The sequence below is a fragment of the Triticum aestivum genome, chromosome 1B (assembly GCF_018294505.1).
Source record: "Triticum aestivum cultivar Chinese Spring chromosome 1B, IWGSC CS RefSeq v2.1, whole genome shotgun sequence".
Taxonomy (NCBI): Eukaryota; Viridiplantae; Streptophyta; class Magnoliopsida; order Poales; family Poaceae; genus Triticum; species Triticum aestivum.
This window is the reverse complement of record NC_057795.1, coordinates 507,419,374-507,442,170: the sequence shown is the minus strand read 5'-3', so window position 1 is coordinate 507,442,170 and position 22,797 is coordinate 507,419,374. Positions and strand designations below refer to the sequence as shown.

General features: G+C 45.9%; 1 protein-coding gene across 1 annotated transcript; it reads left to right on the top strand.

Moving 5' to 3' along the window:
* The first annotated feature begins 2,443 nt into the window (after positions 1-2,443).
* On the top strand, positions 2,444-6,040 carry LOC123135477 (coronatine-insensitive protein homolog 1b). Its single transcript, XM_044554562.1, has 3 exons — positions 2,444-3,132; positions 4,408-4,870; positions 4,956-6,040. The coding sequence occupies exons 1-3, from the start codon at positions 2,624-2,626 to the stop codon at positions 5,760-5,762; spliced, it is 1,779 nt and encodes a 592-aa protein (XP_044410497.1). The 5' UTR covers positions 2,444-2,623; the 3' UTR covers positions 5,763-6,040.
* Positions 6,041-22,797: the final 16,757 nt, after the last annotated feature.

Genomic DNA, 22,797 nt, shown 5'->3' with positions numbered 1-22,797 from the left:
TAGGCTTTGGGCCCTTGCTTGAACCGCCATCTCTATCCTGGGTCTTGGGCTTCAAGAATATTTATAAGTATAACCCGGCCACTCCTGGGTGGGTCATACCAATAGTTATATCCCCAACATTAGGCCCCAGATTGATTTGAACTGGTTCATGTCAATCTTTGACACTTAAGAAAAAATCTTCTGCTCTTAAATTTTTTTGTAACCCGCCATGACATCATCCTCTGGATTTGCTGTAACCCGCCATGACATCACCTGCCATAAATGTATGCTTAGTTCAATGTATCCCAACGGATCTTTATCTTGATGACCATCCCGAAAATTGAGGCGACCTTGTAGTTGGATAACTTATGTTTCGGCCTCCTCGTTTTTCGCGCTCTTTTAGTGGCCCTTCCTTATAAATAGACCCGACTAGGTCTTCTTCAATCTTCCCTTTCCTTGTCTTCTTCCTCTCGCCCCCCTGCTGTCACTCGAGCTCCGCCGCCGCAGCGCACCTTCGTCTCCGTCGACTTTGGCCGCTGCATCAACCTGAAACCGTCCAGAGAACGGCGACGCCTATCCGCAATAGATCCAGCGCTGTAAGTTTTCCCCTTTCTGCATCTTAGATCCATGCTAGGGTTGGCGAGTTCCTCTGTACAGTTCGTAGTTCATCCTCGTTCTTCGTGTTTCCTCTGCTATGGCTTTTCTTATCCAACAGTAGCGTATATCTCATGCAGTAACTATTCCGCATCCATTTTATGCACTAGCAGATCCTCTTTCTTTGTAAGGAATCCTCGTTAGGACGCATGAACTCCTCTGTACCATGTTTTTAGGTCTAGAAATTTTTCTTTTCCGAACAGCCATTTGATCGAAAATAATAGCTGCAATTTGTGAAACCTGTTTATGCAACACTTAGGCACAAATCTGAATTTGTTAGATCCATCTAGCCATGGCGACTCTTGTCATTGGCTTTTTAAAGAGGCAATGCTCACTTAATAACCTTGACCACTCATGGCGGTTTAATTAATTTTTACCGTCTTATAGAACCTATGGCGGTTTAATTAATTTTTACCGTCTTATATCCCCAATAGCTCTTATGCCAATACTCATCATAACCTATTTTTCATAAAGTTACACTTGTTATGTGTTTCAAGCTTGCAGTTGAAGTATGAGTAAATCAGTACACCTATCTATAAAACATGGTCTAATTGATCACTCCATGCAAAATGTTACTCCCTCTGATCCGATATAAATATTGTGGTTTTAGTTCAATTTTGAACTAAAATCACGATACCTTTTTGGATCGGAGGGAGTACGTATTTTGTGTACATTGGTAGCTACATGATGTTATGCATCTTTCCAGGTCTTACTAGAAAATTCTCGAGTAGATGAAAACAATGACCATGTGTTTTTTGGGCTACAAGTGTCATACATTTAAACTATAAATGAAAAAAATAGATCTATCTCACGAGAGCTTGGAGTCTATTTTCGTGTGACACACTAGGACTCATTTGAACTTTCTACACACATCCATGGCTAGCTGTAATATGTCGCTTAAATCTTCCATGAAAAAAGTTAGTTTCGAGAATAACATATTTTGTCCTAGTTACAGTTGTCATGTGTTTTAGCTTAGCATAAAAGTATGAGTAGAAACAGAACATCTATCTGTCAAGTGTTGTCTAGTTCGATCACGCTGCCCGCGACACATGTTATGCCATTCATGTATATTGATAACTGCATGCTGTAAAGTTACCAACTGTATACAAAAAAACTCCATACAAAAAACACTCAAGTAGATGAAAATGATGACCCCGGACTACAATTATAGTAGGTATCATATACATTTAAAGAAATTAAACTACACAATTGTGGTCAGGCCAAATATACTTCAAGCGAAGTTATAACACTACAGTGGTTACATTTTTCATGCCATGATAAGAATACAATTGATCGATGCTAAAATGGGCTCCCTCCATTCACAAATATAACATGTTTTAAATCTTTTTCTGAATCAAATGTATATAGACATGTTTGATGTATTTGTTCATTCATTCTGGTCAGTATATAGTCCATATTGAAATATTGCATTTTTGGTGATAAAAGTTATACAAGGATAAAACCAACGAACGTTAAAACCCTACCACATTTCGGCGTAAATCTACGATCAAGAGACGCCACTGAGCTCCACACTCGAAAGGTGCAAAGCTCATGACAATGATCGACATCAACTAACTCTCACGTGGCGCAGCTGCTATCGCAGCCCCCCTTCTTCAAGGCCACCATCATCGCGGGGTCGCCACAGGTTGTGGTAGCGGTAGCCGAGTCCTGACCAGCCGGCGACAGGGCGTCCCACCCTGCGGTGTTGCGGGGTGTGTGTGCCCGGAGCAATTCCCCACCGGACCCCGGGCCGACGTGGCGCGGCTGGATCGTGCAGAAGTAAGCTTCCCTTTCGCCAATCCACATCCCCCAAGTCCTCTCCTCACTTCTCCCTCCCTCCCTCCAATAATTCTCTTCTCTCCTCTCCGCCTCCGCACCACCATCAGAGGAAAGCCAGCGGGAAGGGGGGAAATCCCCATGCCCCCACCCCTCGCCGGACCAGATCCCCGGCGGGCCGGCGCGGAGCCTTAGGCGGGGACCGGCGTGACCGATGGGCGGGGAGGCCCCGGAGCCGCGGCGGCTCAGCCGCGCGCTTAGCTTGGACGGCAGCGGCGTCCCGGAGGAGGCGCTGCACCTGGTGCTCGGCTACGTCGACGACCCGCGCGACCGCGAGGCGGCCTCGCTGGCGTGCCGCCGCTGGCACCACATCGACGCGCTCACGCGGAAGCACGTCACCGTGCCCTTCTGCTACGCCGTGTCCCCGGCGCGCCTGCTCGCGCGCTTCCCGCGCCTCGAGTCGCTCGGGGTCAAGGGCAAGCCCCGCGCCGCCATGTACGGCCTCATCCCCGACGACTGGGGCGCCTACGCTCGGCCCTGGGTGGCCGAGCTCGCCGCCCCGCTCGAGTGCCTCAAGGCGCTCCACCTGCGGCGCATGGTCGTCACCGACGACGACCTCGCCGCCCTCGTCCGCGCCCGCGGCCACATGCTGCAGGAGCTCAAGCTCGACAAGTGCTCCGGATTCTCCACCGACGCCCTCCGCCTCGTCGCCCGCTCCTGCAGGTACTGCAACTTCTCGATTTGCTAACTCCTATTGGGCTCTGATCTGCGAGTGGGAGAAGTAATATGCCTGAATTGGGGTTTGGGGTCAGGGATACAGTGACTGGATGGAGAATCCAGCGGCCGCTTAGTTGATGTCCCGAAGTAGCAGGGGCAATGATAGAGCACCGGGCTAAATATCCATTTCCGTAAGTAGAAACTTGTTCTACGGCGGGGCAATGTTTACCCAAAGTAGTTCGAGATCTGGACGCTCATTATACGGTCCGTACTCTCCTAGCATGAATGATGATGGTGCAACCATAGCAAAGCAGAATTCATTGCCCCTGCTTACAGTTACATTGGTATTTGGATGGTTAGCGTTCGTTGCCTTGTAAGCGTAGCGTATCTACCTTGGCCTTTTGTTTCCTTCATAATTGATTGATTGAATGCTCTGCATTCCGGTTGTTGATGATGTTGCATAAGAGTCCATTTCACAGCATTTATTATCCCAAGCAATTTGCAAGAGGTCACCGAATCTGGCAGGAACAAAGTGTAAGGTAGCCGAATGCCAAAGCAATAGTGATTGACTTGACCAAAGCTCGCTCGTCTTTTACTGGAATCGTACTGTTGTACGGAATTAATATTCAAATTGTTTCTGTTACCAGTTATACTACTACTACTTAATTCTACTATGGGCAGTATCACGTAGTGTCAGGGTGACCTTATATGCCTTTCTCAGTCCCTTTTTTCAAATTTGCTCTAAATGGTAATCCTTATGCATTGGATACGTTCTATGAAATAGAAAAATGTAAATATACAATAAATCTGGTTGTTATTCATTACTGAGTGTATTCTGAACGAACCAATTGAAGTAAGCAAATTAAACAAAACAGTTATTTAAGGTTGTGCCACCATGTTAACCCATTTTGACATATTCAGTACGTACTAAAAGTTTATCTAAATGAACCTCAAACTTAATAAGCTACAAATGCTTCGAATGTTTCATACATGCCACTGCAAAGAGCAGAGTGGCTTCACTCTGAAGACTACCCAGCTGCTTAACAAAAGCTCAAAAACAACCTGGGCTCTAGAATATGCTAATTTTCTTTTGTATTTATCTAAGAGAGTAATACATTTTTTACTTAATAAGTATTAACTGTGGTACATTTATAGTCCGTCTTCATTTGTCTCTCTTTGTTGCACTCCTTTATTGCATGACCACCCTGTTTTGCTTATTTTGGTGCATTGCTAGTACCATGATAAAATCACTGCACTAATGTGTTGCACCAAATTGAGCAGATCACTGAGAACTTTGTTTCTGGAAGAGTGTACAATTACTGATAATGGCACTGTATGGCTCCATGACCTTGCTGCCAACAATCCTGTTCTGGTGACCTTGAACTTCTACTTGACTTACCTCAGAGTGGAGCCAGCTGACCTCGAGCTTCTCGCCAGGAATTGCAAGTCACTAATTTCATTGAAGATTAGCGACTGCGACCTTTCAGATTTAATTGGATTTTTCCAAATAGCTACATCATTGCAAGAATTTGCTGGAGCAGAAATCAGTGAGCAAATGTATGGAAATGTTAAGCTTCCTTCAAAGCTTTGCTCCTTCGGACTTACCTTCATGGGGACAAATGAGATGCACATAATCTTTCCTTTTTCTGCTGTACTCAAGAAGCTGGATTTGCAGTACAGTTTCCTCACCACTGAAGATCATTGCCAGCTCATTGCAAAATGTCCGAACTTACTAGTTCTTGCGGTAATGGCAGTGCATGTACATTATGAAGATATTCAACTAGTGATCTTTTTTTAATTGTAACTAACATCCTAAATGTGATTTACAGGTAAGGAATGTGATTGGGGATAGAGGACTGGGGGTTGTCGGTGACACATGCAAGAAGCTACAAAGGCTCAGAGTTGAGCGAGGGGAAGATGATCCTGGTATGCAAGAAGAGGAAGGCGGAATTTCTCAAGTAGGCCTAACAGCTATAGCCGTAGGTTGCCGTGAACTGGAAAATATAGCTGCCTATGTGTCTGATATCACAAATGGGGCCCTGGAATCCATCGGAACGTTCTGCAAAAATCTCCATGACTTTCGCCTTGTCCTGCTTGACAGACAAGAGACGATAACAGATTTGCCGCTGGACAATGGTGCCCGCGCGCTGCTGAGGGGCTGCACCAAGCTTCGGAGGTTCGCTCTATACCTGAGACCAGGGGGGCTTTCAGATGTAGGCCTCGGCTACATTGGACAGCACAGTGGAACCATCCAGTACATGCTTCTGGGTAACGTTGGGCAAACGGATGGTGGATTGATCAGTTTCGCAGCCGGGTGCCGGAACCTGCGGAAGCTTGAACTGAGGAGCTGTTGCTTCAGCGAGCGGGCTCTGGCGCTCGCCATACGGCAAATGCCTTCCCTGAGGTATGTGTGGGTGCAGGGCTACAGGGCCTCTCAGACCGGCCGTGACCTCATGCTCATGGCGCGGCCCTTCTGGAACATCGAGTTTACGCCTCCCAGCACGGAGACCGCGGGCCGGCTGATGGAAGATGGGGAGCCCTGCGTTGATAGGCAAGCTCAGGTGCTGGCATACTACTCCCTTTCTGGGAAGAGGTCCGACTACCCGCAGTCTGTTGTTCCTCTGTATCCTGCGTGACTGTAAATACATTAAGCCGGTATGGTGTCTCTCTGGGACGGCCCCTGGCTGGCCCTCTGCGCTTCTCGGGCAATAAGGATGTTTGTATGTGGGTATTGTATGGATCTGGTAGATTTTCTAGCTGCTGTGTACTGGAATAAGCGCATTGGTATTTTTGCCTGGTACTCCTATCTAATCTTAGGAAGATGTATACTAAAGTAACATTGTGCGAGTGAACTGTGACACTATTGCGCTTGCTTCGCAGGCATAAGCTTGTCTGGTTTCCGCGGCCTGCCCAAGATTTTCTCTGTTGTACATGTAGATGCATGCTGCATAATCTGTAGTAAAAACCTCTTGGTGAGTTGCTTGCTGCATAATCTGTCATGCCACAAACGGCAAAGATGAAAGAACTTCTGGAAACAAGAACCATGCCACGAAAGGCAGATGCAAGACAACATTTTGTGGTGGAGGCGCAGCCATGTTTGGATTCGTTGCCCGTGAGGCGATGAGGTTTCGGTTCGGTAGTTCTACATCAAGCATAATATGATAATAATGTACTCTTTTTGATTAAAAAAAACGTCTTATATTTGGAAGTAGAGGGAGTACGAGTACCTATAGGCTATAGCTGCCATGGCTTTGGCATCACGAAGCGAAAAAACGCGATAGCGATCCATGACCGACGGATGAACTATGCAGCAACAAGAAGCCACAGTTCTGTGATTGATCAGTAGTAGCTTAGCCCAGGAAACAAGCTAGTTTGGCAGGTAGCACGTGACGGTGACAAGGATGCCCTCGTCGGCATCGCCCAAAACTCTAACGTATGTATCCACGTAATGCACGCACCACATGGATATGGTCGGCGTCTTCGCGTACTCCAAAGATAGAAGAATATCTATCCGGATCAGAAAAAAGAGAAAATAATGCAAGTGCATCTACCAGTCGGGGGCCATGTTGCTGCTGATTCTACCGGCGCAAATCAAGAAGGTAGATGCCTTTCATCAAGCCCACCATGTGCCATAGCATCGATGAAGGAGAAGGATGAATTTGTGGGACCCAGGCACCGCCACCTAATACGTGAACCAACCACAGTGACAGTACACAAATCAAATGGTTAGCTCTTGGAGCAACTCTAGTAGGGTCGCCATACTTTTGGATTACCAAAAATGCTATGCAAACTATGGTTAAGTAATATTAAGACTAAAGCGGACTTTAGTAAACTCAGAATCGCCAAAAACTAGTCTCCATAAATTCCTTTCAAATAGGACCCACATGTCATTGGGCCATTGACCCAATAATCCCCCATTTAGAGAACACATTCAGTTTCATTCCTACAATCATAATAGAGATGATAATTGAATCAAGTAACAAAGCGATGAAGTTAGTCATGTAATCGGGTACATAAGGGACACCTAGCATATTCATATAGATTGTCAATACTAGTAGACAAATGCCATCCCTAACAAAAGGGTTGCCGGCGTCGGGGAAGTAGTCGTGCGTCATTGGAGAATAACTCAACAGTCGCACGAGAGCACTCCCCAATAACCTGATCAGCCCTATGTTGAAACCGTCCCACTTATTAAAGAAAGACATAATGTACCGACCCGGCTCAGCTCGATCATGAAACATGATGTGCGTGCGAGGCAAGGCTGCAGAGGAGGAGCACAGGTGTATGAGTTTTCTTCTCAAGCTCTTAGTGATGTGCGGAACAACCCACTTTATATCTTAGTCTATCACAACCTTCAATAACGTGGCGGGGTTAAACTTTTCACACTCCCTTGTCATGCATGAAGTGATCCATATGGGCTTCTGGATTTCCTAGGAATGACTAGAAATTGTAAAATGGACTAAAGCACAATAATTTCCACGACTCGTAATAGACTTGTCTTTAAACTAGTAAAGTACATGTGTATTGTAAGTAGCTTACATAACCATAGTATGAGTTAATATCGATATTCCACATTATAAAAAAGTAAACATATAAGTTTGGAGTCCTATGTGCATGACGTAGATGTAGATTAAGTTCTCTTAGTTCATCCTATTTAAAAAATTATTGCTACGAAATTGAAGAATGCATGGCACAATACTACACACAACTCATGTCAAATATATCCAACACATTTGTCTTTATGTATCTCGTATTGCAATTTTGTGTACCTAGTACTGCATCTTCAAATACAAATGAAATTTGTCACCTTGAACAAAATAAATCATAAAGTACATGTGGATGTCAATTCTTTCAGAAGAAAAACCACGAGACAATTAATGCATGGAAGAGTCTCAAGAAATGAGAAGTGTCCCTGATGTGAGGTTTGTGCATTGTAAATCATAACAATAAATATAAATTGACCAATTCATTCAGAACAAAAAAGCTTGGACAATGAAAGTACAGAAGATTCTGGAACAAAAAGATGTGTTTGTGTTTTGAGACTTGTGCATATTGCACATTTAATCACAATGTAAAAAATAAAAAATGCTAGACGCACAGAATTTTACTGGCTTTTACGGGTTATTTCCAGCTAATTAACCCCCCCCCCCCCCCTGAATTTTAGGGTGCTGGGCCGGTTCCCCCAACTAACATCCAATCACAAGGTGCCAAGTTGAAGTATTGCATAAAATCCCCGTAATTTGCCGGTGCATGCAGCTTTACTGTAAAAGAAGTATTGATAATTCATTTTGAAGGAAAAAAGGATAATTATTGCATGGAAGATTTTAAAACAAAGGAGAAGTGGTTGTGTTTTGAGGTTTATTCACATTGTAAGTTATTATAAAGTGAGAAAGCATGGTGTCATTTAGAAGTTTTTATTATAATTAATACTATCGAAGAATCTAGAACAAAGGAGAAATGCATGCGTTTTTGGGTGTGGGTAATGCGCATTGTAAATCATATGGTATAAATGAAAGATAATTTTATTTTGAGGAGAAACAGTTTTGGACAATTAAAGTACGGAATATTCAGAACAAAGGAGAAGTATTTGTGTCTTAAGCGTGTGGCTTTAGCTTATGCTCAACCATACAATCTTCTATATAGTACGTGCGGCAGAACTCGATGGAGTGAAGATGATATCCAAAGAACAATAGTGCTCGAATTTGGCATCCTTGGCTTTATCCAACGGACAATATTTAAAGTTATTCGTACACTATATAATGGTATAGATATGTTGGATTAACGTCGCAAGGTTTTCACCCTATAGTTTTTATGAAAGGAGGTTTTATACTTGTCATCTGCATCAGACGCTGCACACAATCTTATATTATTAGGTTCGAAGTATAATACACAGATTCAAATAAAAAAGAGCTCCATGCTCAAAACAACCAGGCCCAACAAGAAATAATGACTCAATCACACCACCAATCAATTGAATTGAAGGAACCCCGTGCAACCATCTTCAATTGATTGCACCCAGAATTCATGAACCCTGTTGTTCTGTGTTTCTGTAGTGTATATGCAAGGAAAGTAATGCAAATGTTGAATTTCGTGCTAGTGCTGGTCGCTACTGTGAATCTGTGATTACCTCATTTTTTACTTTTTCTTCTGTCCTTCTAGGACGGTAATAGGTTTCTATAATGAATGTATACAATTTTAAACCACTACAGTCTGACGTGCGTAACGCGCGACGCCTCATATCATTCTCCACATGGGTCCACATCCATCACGAACGACCTGTTACATTCACACATGCAGCCGATTAAGCCATCTAGGACACCTTTGGTTACATGCATCGTTTTTGATACTTTGCATACTTGTTCTAATTGGGCCTGAATGAGCTAATGTAGGCAAAAATAAATAAATCAACATTTGCATGTAGTTTGGTTGCCCGCATGTATGCCGCCTGCATTAGGCTAGTCATAGTGGGTAATAACTTAGACTAGTAATATGCATATGTTACTAGTCTATGTTACTACTATCATCATAGTGAGTAGTAACAGGGGCGGAGCCAGCCCAATGGGCCGCCCCGGGCCGCCAGTGTACACTGTAGCCGATATGTACAGTAACTACTATAGTATACACTACATTTGGGCCTCACGCCCCAGGCCTGGGCCCTGTGGGCCTGGGGCCTGGATCCGCCCCTGAGTAGTAACATAAGTGTGGTGTCATACAAGCCTTCATTTATTATGTTGTAAATTTATTTTGCATTGGGGTGCGTTATGTTACGGTAACATATTATGTTACCACAAACACCTCTCTCCTCATTAACTCCATGCCACATAAATATATATGTCTTGGGATGTGTTATATTACTATCTAAGTTACTCCCACTATAGCTAGCCTTAGGGGAGCAATTTTGGCATGGCATTTGGTTACATGCATTGGCTGGGATGTTGCAAGTGCCCGGTGTTTGCTTGCATACGGGCAACTTGATTAAGAGTTAACACCTACACATGACACACCGAGTTACAATAGAGTTCATCGGCGGTGTGCTCGGGATGGCGGCGTCAGTGTAGGCCGTGGGCGAGGAGGCTCACCGAGCGATGCCGGCGGCGGCGGCGGGCACAACATGGCGTCCATCCGACAAGGTTGACAACTACACATAACATTGGCGACGACATGGCGCTGAGGCAAAAAAAGATAGAGGAAAAATGCAGTTTGTACGCCATGGCCGTGTCAGTGTAGGAGGACGCGGAGGAGGAGGCCAAAAAGAACAACGTTGATGATGGCACCAGTGTAGTAGGACGTGAAGGAGGAGGTCGAGAGGAATGACACCGGCGTTTTCTTCAGTGTAGCAGGACATGGGAGAGAAGACAGAGAGGAACGACGACACCAAGTGTAGTAGGATGTCGTAGAGGAGGTTGAGAGGAACGATGACGGCGATGACGCTAGTGTAACAGTACACATGAGAGGAGGCTGAGAGGAACGGCATCGGCGGTGATGGCAGTGTAACAAGACACGGGAGAGGAGGCCGAGATTAAGGAGTGCCATTAACATAGTCACACATATGCATCTGCATGTTCCATAAGGAAAAAGTTAGATTTACTCATCTACGATCGTCGAAATAAAAAATGTGCAACACGAAAGTTGCGTGAAACTGCAAAATGAAGCTACTGGTCAACAAAAATTTCAAATGGTCGACCATGCGCGACAAATTTGACAAAATTCATTCAAAATAGCTCCAAACATGAACATGAAATTGAACATTTACGGTCGACGAAACAACGAACCGATTGGAACTATAACATCAATGTGCATCTTTTTCGTGTAGAACTTATCTCGAATCGAAGCACCGTTGTGTAAATTAGAAGGGACAAAAAAGAGATTAGAGAAGGGCTTAGTGGAGGTAGGAGAAGAAACCAAGGGTGTATACTAGCTCGCATCCTTGCATCCTCTAGTGCAACCGGACCCACCCACGTGCGCTCGATATGGCTCGACTCGGTCTGACTCACTAGAAATAGCTTTTTTTTTTGAGACAAACTCACTAGAAATAGCTGATTCGGAATGTTCCTAATGGGCCAGCCTAAGAAGTGCTTTAAGTTTCGTGCTATGCAGGAATCAGATACAGCCCAGATAACTAAATAACCATTTTCTCCCACATGGGTCTGTTAGAGTGGATGCAGGCTATCAAATGCGTCCCTAAAGGCCGGCAGCTGTCGGGCTCCATGTTTTTAGCGTGGACGTGCGCTCAATATATTTTTCCATTTTATATTTTGTAAAGATAGTGGTATACGAAAGAAATAGAAAAGCAAAACGAGAGAGAGAGGAGAAAGAGAGGCTAAGAGCACCTACAACCGGACCTGGCATCTGGCCCCTCAAACGTCCACGGACGCGCTCGGGCGCGTCCACGGGCACTGACCGGGCACCCCTCATAGTTGTCATTCTACATCCGCGTATCTCATATTCGGCATCTTATATCTATACTACCCATGCACACGTTGATCTATCCTACGTGATCAAACGACGGACAACAAAATTGAGCTGCAAAGAAATATAAGATAGGCTGCAAACGGACATAACATACTTCACCACATCCGAAAGATCATAGTTCGTCCACGGACAAGTTCATAAACTTCTACAACTAAGAACTATATAAACATTGAGGAGGAGGGGGACCGGAATACGCACTTCCTCGCCGGACCTTTGCCCTTCCGGTCGTCGACGCAACTGTAGGCTTCCGCGGCTGGTGGAGGGTCTTGGTTGTCGGACGATGAGGTGCAGCTGTCGTCATAGTCGGAGTCGGAGTCGGAGAGGGCGATGAGCCCCTTCATCCGACGGACTGCACTGTCTTGCTCCCACTTCAACCTTGCCACCCGAGCCTTCACCGTCGATGTCTCCTTCGCCTCACGCTCCGACTGCTCAATAGCTAGTCGGAGCGCCTTGGCGTTCTCCCTTCGAAGGCGCGAGTGTCCGTCTTCGCTGTCGTGAGGCAGCGATGGTACACCTAGGCGAGGAGACACGCATCCTCGTCGGCGTCTGGCTCCGTCCCGCGACGGTGGCGCGCCTCCGAATTCGGAGTGCGCGTGCGGGCCGGAGGCGCGGGCACAAACACCCAGTGCTGGCCCTGTGCAGGAGCGGCCGATGGGGAAGAAGATGACGCGGGGCCAATGCGGACTGTGCTGACCGGGCGTCGCTGCGCGCGGCTGGAGGGTCCAGTTTCGCGTCCGCGCTACCCGCGCGGGAGGTGCGGCGACGCTCCAGATCCGGAGCTTCCGCCAATCTCCACCTTGGACCTTTCCAGCGCAATGCGGAGGACCATCTCCTCCTCGTAGTCGAGCTCCGAGCCGGAGTTGCTTCTGGAGTTGCTTATCGCGGTGGATGGATCAGAACTGGAGAGGGAGGGGAGTGAATAGAGCGAGAGGGGAAGAGAGTGAGCTAGGGTTTGAGCTCGCCGCCCGGATTGGAGTTTTTTGTGGGGTTTGTCATGGGCCGGGCCTGTCAGGCAGACGCGCCCGGGCGTGCCCGGGCTGCCCCAAATCCGCCCTACATTTGGCTCGATATGAGGGGTGCCGGTCTGTCCGGGCGTTTGTCCGCAGTTTGAGAGGTCTGGTTGGGTCATTTTTTGTTAGCAGTAACTGACTGGATGGTCTGTCCGGGCGTTTGAGACGGGTATAAGAGACCCGGTTGTAGATGCTCTAATGCACCGCCATGCGCCCTCTGCTTGTGTACAATAATTTTGATAAAAGCCTCAATCTAAGATTGTAGCCTGTTTATGCTCTCTTTGCTCTATGAACTAGCAAGCTCATTTCTTCACTGAACTTCTACATCTGTATAGACATGGATGAAGTTCTTTGAAAATGAAGCAGGGTAAATATATGTCCAACTGACTGTTGACACCAGATTTTGGCACGGTCAAGAACTTAATTAATATGTCCTCAAATGAAGAAGTGATCTACATAAAAAAGTTCCATGTTGTCAATATAAACATCTTTGAATTTTGGGTCATCGCCATCCGATCTCATCTCGAAGGCCGAAGTTGTGTTTGAAATACTGAGATTTTGTATTCAAAACACTATTCGGCTCATTACGCCGTCAAGACAGCCTCGTATGGAAAAATGATCTACACGGATTGTTTTCGTCTCGTCGAAACGATCGATTTCGATATAAAAATCGTTCAAATCCGAGTTCGTATGCAAAAGTTAGAGCCATCGGAATGTAGCCCTGCCAGGAGGCAAAGTGTGGCGCGCCCCACCAGACGCCATGTCTGATGGGTAGCGCGAGTGACGGATGTTTTGCGTCACAGTTCGTTTTGCACGAGCTATTTGACCCTCAAGATGACCTATGATAAAAAATCGTTCAACAAGAAAGTTTTTCGTCTCCTCGAAACGGTCAAGATTGCTTTTGGACTCGTTTCCATCCGAGGTCGTTTACTGCCTCAAACATGACCCGCAAGGTGCAGCCAGGTTGTAAACCTAACCATTTTGGAAAGTTCGGATAAAACCAGTCCGAATTTGACTAGGGTTTTGGACGTGAATTGATGCAATTTTATTGTAAGTAAAGCCTAGATGAATCCTTTTCTTGTACGGGAAGTCCAGCCGCCTCTTATATATGTTGGGGGTGACGGCCGATTGAACAACACACAATCGCAAACACATCTATAGCTTTTTCATCTACGTCTTGTCCCTCCCTCGTTCTTGCTCCCTCGTCCTTCGTTGTTCTTCGTGTTGGAGAGCTGCGGACCGCGAGGCTCTAGGGGCGGCTTGACCGACCTAGGGCAGCCCATAGCCGCTGCACTCCCCGACGGGGTCCCTCCCGGGAGTGTAGGGTTTCGGGTCCTCAAAAGCTCTCATCGGTCGACTTGCGAATCGCGCTTCCGGTGAGACTCCTTCGACGTGAGCTGCAGTGCATCACCCCCGGCGTCGAGGGTACACGTGACGTGTTCGTGTGCGAACACACTTTTTGGCGACTCCGCTGGGAATCAAGATCAATCCTTATCATCCACCATGTCTGATCTTCCCAAGCCATCTGAGGTAGACGCCGATAACATCATTAAGCCCAGTCTTGATGAGATATCGGCCGATCATCGCCAAGTCTATGAGGAGTACAAGAAGGCGCGCGAGGAGAAGGACTTGCAGGAGTTCCTTGCAAAGTTCAAGAAGGATCGCCAAGGCAACATCACTCCGATTGAAGAAATCAAGTTCCCTCCTCTTCAAGCCGAGCAGGTTAAACCCTCTGTAAGTACTGCCTTTTCTCCTGAGCAGTGGGCTGAGATTGAAAGTCGTATTGCTGATGGTAACAATCTAGTCTATCAAACTTTCATAGAAAATACGAATGCTGAGAAGAATACATCTCAATCGTCTAGTGGTAATGATGGTGTAGCTGCTAGTGTGCAAACCCTAATCTGGCTTTACCTATTGCATCGGCGCCTCCCGTGCCGATGGCTTATTATCCTACCCAAACAAATCAGATTGTGACTGCACCCATCAACCCTATTATAAGCATGCCAGGTTCGGTGGCAACACCGAACCAAACCCTACCTACAGCTACAACCACTCGACCACTACTAAATTATGGGTCGACATACATGCCACAATTCCTACCTACAGCTAGTAACCCTACTCCTCCTATGCCACTGCCACAAGCTTCATCGTCCACGATGGATGATGGTCTAGCTAATCTTAGAGAGGAGATGGCTAAGATGCTTTGAGAGAATTTTGGAGTTGAGTTACCTCGGAATCGGATTTACCAAAAGCCGTACCCCGAGTACTTTGATGCCATCCAGTGCCCTCCAGGATATAAAATTCCAGATTTTGTTAAATTTAATGGAGAAGGCACAAAAACGACATGGGAGCATGTTAGTCAATATTTAGCACAATTGGGTGAGGCAGGCTCATTGAATGAATTGAAAGTGCGTTTATTTCCTTTATCATTAACTGGTACCGCATTTTCATGGTTTTCTTCTTTACCACATGGTTCCATTCGGGTTTGGTCGCAACTAGAGTAGAAGTTTCATGATCACTTTTATAGCGGCGACAACGAACTCAAGTTGTCACATCTAACATCGGTTAAACAGAAGCATGATGAATCGGTCTCCGATTACGTCAAGAGATTCAGAGAAACAAAAAACCGGTGTTTTAGTTTGGTGATAACCGAGAGAGACTTAGCAGACCTAGCGCTGAGTGGTTTGAGGACTCCCATTAGAGAAAAGCTAGAAGGGTATGAGTTCTTAAATATCAACCAAGTCTTACAAAGGGCTTTGGCTCAGGAAAGCCGAAGCAAAGACCTCAGAGAAGTGCATAGATACAAAACCGATCGTCCAAAGATGAATATGGTGGAATATGATAGTGATCACTCGGACGATGAGGGTGATGTTTTTGCTACTGAATTTGTTTGGCCGTCTAAGGCCAAACCCTTTACTTGCAATGATCTGAGACCGATTCATAAGAATCGTGATGAAGAGATGAAGTTTACTTTTAACATTGCTAAGTATGATAGAATATTTGATGCTTTGCTGCAGGCTAAGATTATTAGAATATCTCATACTTTACCGCCGTTTGAAGAGCAGAAACGGCGCGCTTATTGCAAGTATCATAATTCTTTTTCTCATGCTACTAATGTTGGAAATATGCCCTAGAGGCAATAATAAAAGTATTATTATATTTCATTGTTCATGATAATTGTCTTGTATTCATGCTATAACTGTATTATCCAGAAATCGTAATACACGTGTGAATACTTAGACCACACTAGGTCCCTGGTAAGCCTCTAGTTGACCTGCTCGTTGTGCTCAACAGATAGTCATGGTTTCCTGACTATGGACATTGGATGTAGTTGATAACGGGATCACATCATTAGGAGAATGATGTGATGGACAAGACCCAATCCTAAGCATAGCATAAAAGATCGTGTAGTTCGTTTTGCTAGAGCTTTGCAAGTGTCAAGTATCTCTTCCTTCGACCATGAGATCGTGTAACTCCCGGATACCGTAAGAATGCCTTGGGTGTACCAAACGTCACAACGTAACTGGGTGACTATAAAGGTACATTACAGGTATCTCCGAAAGTAGCTGTTGGGTTGACACGGATCGAGACTGGGATTTGTCACTCCGTATGACGGAGAGGTATCTCTGGGCCCACTCGGTAATGCATCATCATATTGAGCTCAATGTGACCAAGGTGTTGGACACGGGATCATGCATTACGGTACGAGTAAAGTGACTTGCCGGTAACGAGACTGAACAAGGTATTGGGATACCGACGATCGAGTCTCGGGCAAGTAACGTACCGATTGACAAAGGGAATTGCATACAGGGTTTGATCGAATCCTCGACATAGTGGTTCATCCGATGACAACATCGAGGAGCATGTGGGAGCCATCATGGGTATCCAGATCCCGCTGATGGTTATTGACTAAGAGAGTCTCGGTCATGTCTGCATGTCTCCCGAACCCGTAGGGTCTACACACTTAAGGTTCAGTTACGCTAGGGTTATAGGGATATGTATATGCAGTAACCCGAATGTTGTTCGGAGTCCCGGATGAGATCCCGGACGTCACGAGGAGTTCTGGAATGGTCCGGAGGTAAAGATTTATATATGGGAAGTCCTGTTTCGGGCATCGGGACAAGTTTCGGGGTTATCGGTATTGTACCGGGACCACCGGAAGGGTCCCGGGGGTCCACCGGGTGGGTCCACCTGTCCCGGGGGCCACATGGGCTGTAGGGGGGTGCGCCTTGGCCTAATGGGCCAAGGGCACCAGCCCCACATAGGCCCATGCGCCTAGGGTTCAAGGGGGACAAGAGTCCTAGGAGGGTAAGGCACCTCCTAGGTGCCTTGGGGGGAGGGAAAACCCCCCTTGGCCGCCGCACCCCCTAGGAGATTTGATCTCCTAGGGCCGGCCACCCCCCCTTGGCACCCCTATATATAGTGGGGGGAGAGGAGGGACTTCATACCTGAACGCCCTGGCCTTTGGTTGCCTCCTTCTCCCTCCCCAACACCTCCTCCACCTCCATAGTGCTTAGCGAAGCTCTGCCGGAGTACTGCAGCTCCACCAACACCACGCCGTCGTGCTGCTGCTGGTGCCATCTCCCTCAACCTCTCCTCCCTTCCTTGCTGGATCAAGAAGGAGGAGACGTGGCTGTTCCGTACGTGTGTTGAACGCGGAGGTGCCGTCCGTTCGGCGCAGGTCATCGGTGATTTGGATCACGTCGAGTACGACTACATCATCACCTTGAAAGCTTCCGCACGCGATCTACAAGTGGTATGTAGATGCAAACTCTCTCCCTAGACTCGTTGCTTAGATGAACTCATAGATGGATCTTGGTGAAACCGTAGGAAAATTTTTAATTTTCTGCAACGTTCCCCAACAGTGGCATCATGAGCTAGGTCTATGCGTAGTTCTCTTTGCACGAGTAGAACACAACTTTGTTGTGGGCGTGGATTTTGTCATCTTACTTGCCTCTACTAGTCTTTTCTTGCTCAACGGTATTGTGGGATGAAGCGGCCCGGACCAACCTTACACGTACACTTACGTGAGACCGGTTCCACCGACTGACATGCACAAGTTGCATAAGGTGGCTGGCGGGTGTCTGTCTCTCCCACCTTAGTTGGAGCGGAATCGATGAACAGGGCCCTTATGAAGGGTAAATAGAAGTTGACAAAATCACGTTGTGGTGATTCGTAGGTAAGAAAACGTTCTTGCTAGAACCCAATTGCAGCCACGTAAAAGATGCAACAACAATTAGAGGACGTCTAACTTGTTTTTGCAGCGATTGATCATGTGATGTGATATGGCCAGAAGTTGTGATGAATGATGAATTGTGATGTATGAGATCATGTTCTTTGTAATAGGATTCACGACTTGCATGTCGATGAGTATGACAACCGGCAGGAGCCATAGGAGTTGTCATTATTTTTTTGTATGACCTGCGTGTCATTGAATAACGTCATGTAAACTACTTTACTTTATTGCTAAACGTTAGTCATAGAAGTAGAAGTAGTCGTTGGCGTGACAACTTCATGAAGACACGATGATGGAGATCATGATGATGGAGATCATGGTGTCAAGCCGGTGACGAGATGATCATGGAGCCCCGAAGATGAAGATCAATGGAGCTATATGATATTGGCCATATCATGTCACAACTATATAATTGCATGTGATGTTTATTATGTATTATGCATCTTGTTTACTTAGGACGACGGTAGTAAATAAGATGATCCCTTATAAAATTTCAAGAAGTGTTCTCCCCTAACTGTGCACCGTTGCTACAGTTCGTCGTTTCTAAGCACCACGTGATGATCGGGTGTGATGGATTCTTACGTTCACATACAACGGGTGTAAGACAGTTTTACACAGCGAAAACACTTAGGGTTAACTTGACGAGCCTAGCATGTGCAGACATGGCCTCGGAACACGGAGACCGAAAGGTCGAACACGAGTCGTATGGAAGATACGATCAACATGAAAATGTTCACCGACGATGACTAGTCCGTCTCACGTGATGATCGGACACGGGCTAGTCGACTCGGATCGTGTAACACTTAGATGACTAAAGGGATGTCTAATCTAAGTGGGAGTTCATAATTTGATTAGAACTTTATTATCATGAACTTAGTCTAAAACCTTTGCAAATATGTCTTGTAGATCAATGGCCAACGCTAATGTCAACATGAACTTCAACGCGTTCCTAGAGAAAACCAAGCTGAAAGATGATGGCAGCAACTATACGGACTGGGTCCGGAACCTGAGGATCATCCTCATAGCTGCCAGGAAACAATATGTCCTAGAAGGACCGCTAGGTGACGCTCCCGTCCCAGAGAACCAAGACATTATGAATGCTTGGCAGTCTCGCGCTGATGATTACTCCCTCGTTCAGTGCGGCATGCTTTACAGCTTAGAACCGGGGCTCCAAAAGCGTTTTGAGCATCACGGAGCATATGAGATGTTCGAAGAGCTGAAACTAGTTTTTCAAGCTCATGCCCGGGTCGAGAGATATGATGTCTCCGACAAGTTCTACAGTTGTAAGATGGAGGAAAACAGTTCTGTCAGTGAGCACATCCTGAAGATGTCTGGGTTGCACAACCGTATGACCCAGCTGAACATTAACCTCCCAGATGAGGCGGTCATTGACAGAATCCTCCAGTCGCTCCCACCAAGCTACAAGAGCTTTGTGATGAACTACAACATGCAGGGAATGGAAAAGACCATTCCTGAAGTGTTCTCGATGCTGAAGTCAGCAGAGGCTGAAATCAAGAAAGAACATCAAGTGTTGATGGTCAATAAGACCACTAAGTTCAAGAAGGGCAAGGGTAAGAAGAACTTCAAGAAGGACGGCAAAGATGTTGCCGCGCCTGGTAAGCCAGTTACCGGGAAGAAGTCAAAGAATGGACCCAAGCCTGAGACTGAGTGCTTTTATTGCAAGGGGAAGGGTCACTGGAAGCGGAACTGCCCCAAATACTTAGCAGATAAGAAGGCCGGCAACACCAAAGGTATATTTGATATACATGTGATTGATGTGTACCTTACCAGTACTCGTAGTAACTCCTGGGTATTTGATACCGGTGCCGTTGCTCATATTTGTAACTCACAGCAGGAGCTGCGGAATAAACGGAGACTGGCGAAGGACGAGGTGACGATGCGCGTCGGGAATGGTTCCAGAGTCGATGTGATCTCCGTCGGCACGCTGCCTCTACATTTACCTACGGGATTAGTTTTGAACCTTAATAATTGTTATTTAGTGCCAAGTTTGAGCATGAACATTGTATCTGGATCTCGTTTAATACGAGATGGCTACTCATTTAAGTCTGAGAATAATGGTTGTTGATTTATATGAGAGATATGTTTTATGGTCATGCTCCGATGGTCAATGGTTTATTCTTAATGAATCTCGAGCGTAATATTACACATGTTCATAGTGTAGATGCCAAAAGATTTAAAGTTGATAACGATAGTCCTACATACTTGTGGCACTGCCGCCTTGGTCACATTGGTGTCAAGCGCATGAAGAAGCTCCATGCCGATGGACTTTTAGAGTCTCTTGATTATGAATCGTTTGACACTTGCGAACCATGCCTCTTAGGTAAAATGACCAAGACTTTGTTCTCCGGAACAATGGAGCGAGCAACCAACTTGTTGGAAATCATACATACCGATGTGTGCGGTCCAATGAGCGTTGAGGCTCGCGGAGGATATCGTTATGTTCTCACTCTCACAGATGACTTGAGTAGATATGGGTATGTCTACTTAATGAAACACAAGTCTGAGACCTTTGAAAAGTTCAAGGAATTTCAGAATGAGGTGGAGAATCAACGTGACCGAAAGATAAAATTCTTACGATCAGATCGTGGAGGAGAATACTTAAGTCACGAATTTGGTACACACTTAAAGAAATGTGGAATCGTTTCACAGCTCACGCCGCCTGGAACACCTCAGCGAAACGGTGTGTCCGAACGTCGTAATCGCACTCTATTGGATGTGGTGCGGTCTATGATGTCTCTTACCGATTTACCGCTATCATTTTGGGGATACGCTCTAGAGACAGCTACATTCACTTTAAATAGGGCACCGTCTAAATCCGTTGAGACGACACCGTATGAATTATGGTTTGGAAAGAAACCTAAGCTGTCGTTTCTAAAAGTTTGGGGATGCGATGCTTATGTCAAGAAACTTCAACCTGAAAAGCTCGAACCCAAGTCGGAAAAATGCGTATTCATAGGATACCCTAAGGAAACTATAGGGTATACCTTCTACTTAAGATCCGAAGGCAAGATCTTTGTTGCCAAGAACGGATGCTTTCTGGAAAAAGAGTTTCTCTCGAAAGAAGTAAGTGGGAGGAAAGTAGAACTCGATGAAGTACTACCTCTTGAGCGGGATAGTGACGCAGCACAGGAAACCATTCCTGTGATGCCCACACCAACTGAAGAGGAAAACCATGATAATGATCAAGGTACTTCGGATCAAGTTACTGCTGAACTTCGTAGGTCCACAAGGACACGTTCCGCACCAGAGTGGTACGGCAACCCTGTCCTGGAAATCATGTTGTTAGACAACAATGAACCTTCGAACTATGAAGAAGCAATGACGGGCCCGGATTCCAACAAATGGCTTGAAGCCATGAAATCCGAGATAGAATCCATGTATGAAAACAAAGTATGGACTTTGACAGACTTGCCCGATGATCGGCGAGCGATAGAAAACAAATGGATCTTTAAGAAGAAGACGGACGCGGATGGTAATGTTACCATCTATAAAGCTCGACTTGTCGCTAAGGGTTATCGACAGGTTCAAGGGATTGACTACGACGAGACATTCTCTCCCGTAGCGAAGCTAAAGTCCGTCCGAATCATGTTAGCAATTGCCGCATACTATGATTATGAGATATGGCAGATGGACGTCAAAACAGCATTCCTTAATGGGCATCTTAAGGAAGAACTGTATATGATGCAGCCGGAAGGTTTTGTCGATCCTCAGAACGCTAACAAAGTATGCAAGCTCCAGCGATCCATTTATGGACTGGTGCAAGCATCTCGGAGTTGGAACATTCGCTTTGATGAGATGATCAAAGCGTTTGGGTTTATGCAGACTTATGGAGAAGCCTGCGTTTACAAGAAAGTGAGTGGGAGCTCTGTAGCATTTCTCATATTATATGTAGATGACATACTCCTGATGGGAAATAATATAGAATTTCTGGACAGCATTAAGGCCTACTTGAATAAGTGTTTTTCAATGAAGGACCTTGGAGAAGCTGCTTATATATTAGGCATCAAGATCTATAGAGATAGATCGAGACGCCTCATAGGTCTTTCACAAAGTACATACCTTGATAAGATTTTGAAGAGATTCAGAATGGATCAGTCCAAGAAGGGGTTCTTGCCTATGTTACAAGGTATGAGACTGAGCTCAGCTCAGTCACCGACCACGGCAAAAGATAAAGAAGAGATGAGTGTCATCCCCTATGCTTCAGCCATAGGATCTATTATGTATGCCATGCTGTGTACCAGACCCGATGTAAACCTTGCCGTAAGTTTGGTAGCAAGATACCAAAGTAATCCCGGCAAGGAACACTGGACAGCGATCAAGAATATCCTGAAGTACCTGAAAAGGACAAAGGACATGTTTCTCGTTTATGGAGGAGACGAAGAGCTCGTCGTAAAGGGTTACGTCGACGCTAGCTTCGACTCAGATCCGGATGACTCTAAGTCACAAACCGGATACGTGTATATGTTGAATGGTGGAGCAGTAAGCTGGTGCAGCTGCAAGCAGAGCGTCGTGGCGGGATCTGCGTGTGAAGCGGAGTACATGGCAGCCTCGGAGGCAGCACATGAAGCGATTTGGGTGAAGGAGTTCATCACCGACCTAGGAGTCATACCCAATGCGTCGGGGCCGATCAAACTCTTCTGTGACAACACTGGAGCTATTGCCCTCGCAAAGGAGCCCAGGTTTCACAAGAAGACCAGGCACATCAAGCGTCGTTTCAACTCCATCCGTGAAAATGTTCAAGATGGAGACATAGAGATTTGCAAAGTGCACACGGATCTGAATGTCGCAGATCCACTGACTAAACCTCTCTCGCGTGCAAAACATGATCAACACCAGAACTCTATGGGTGTTCGATTCATCACAATGTAACTAGATTAGTGACTCTAGTGCAAGTGGGAGACTGTTGGAAATATGCCCTAGAGGCAATAATAA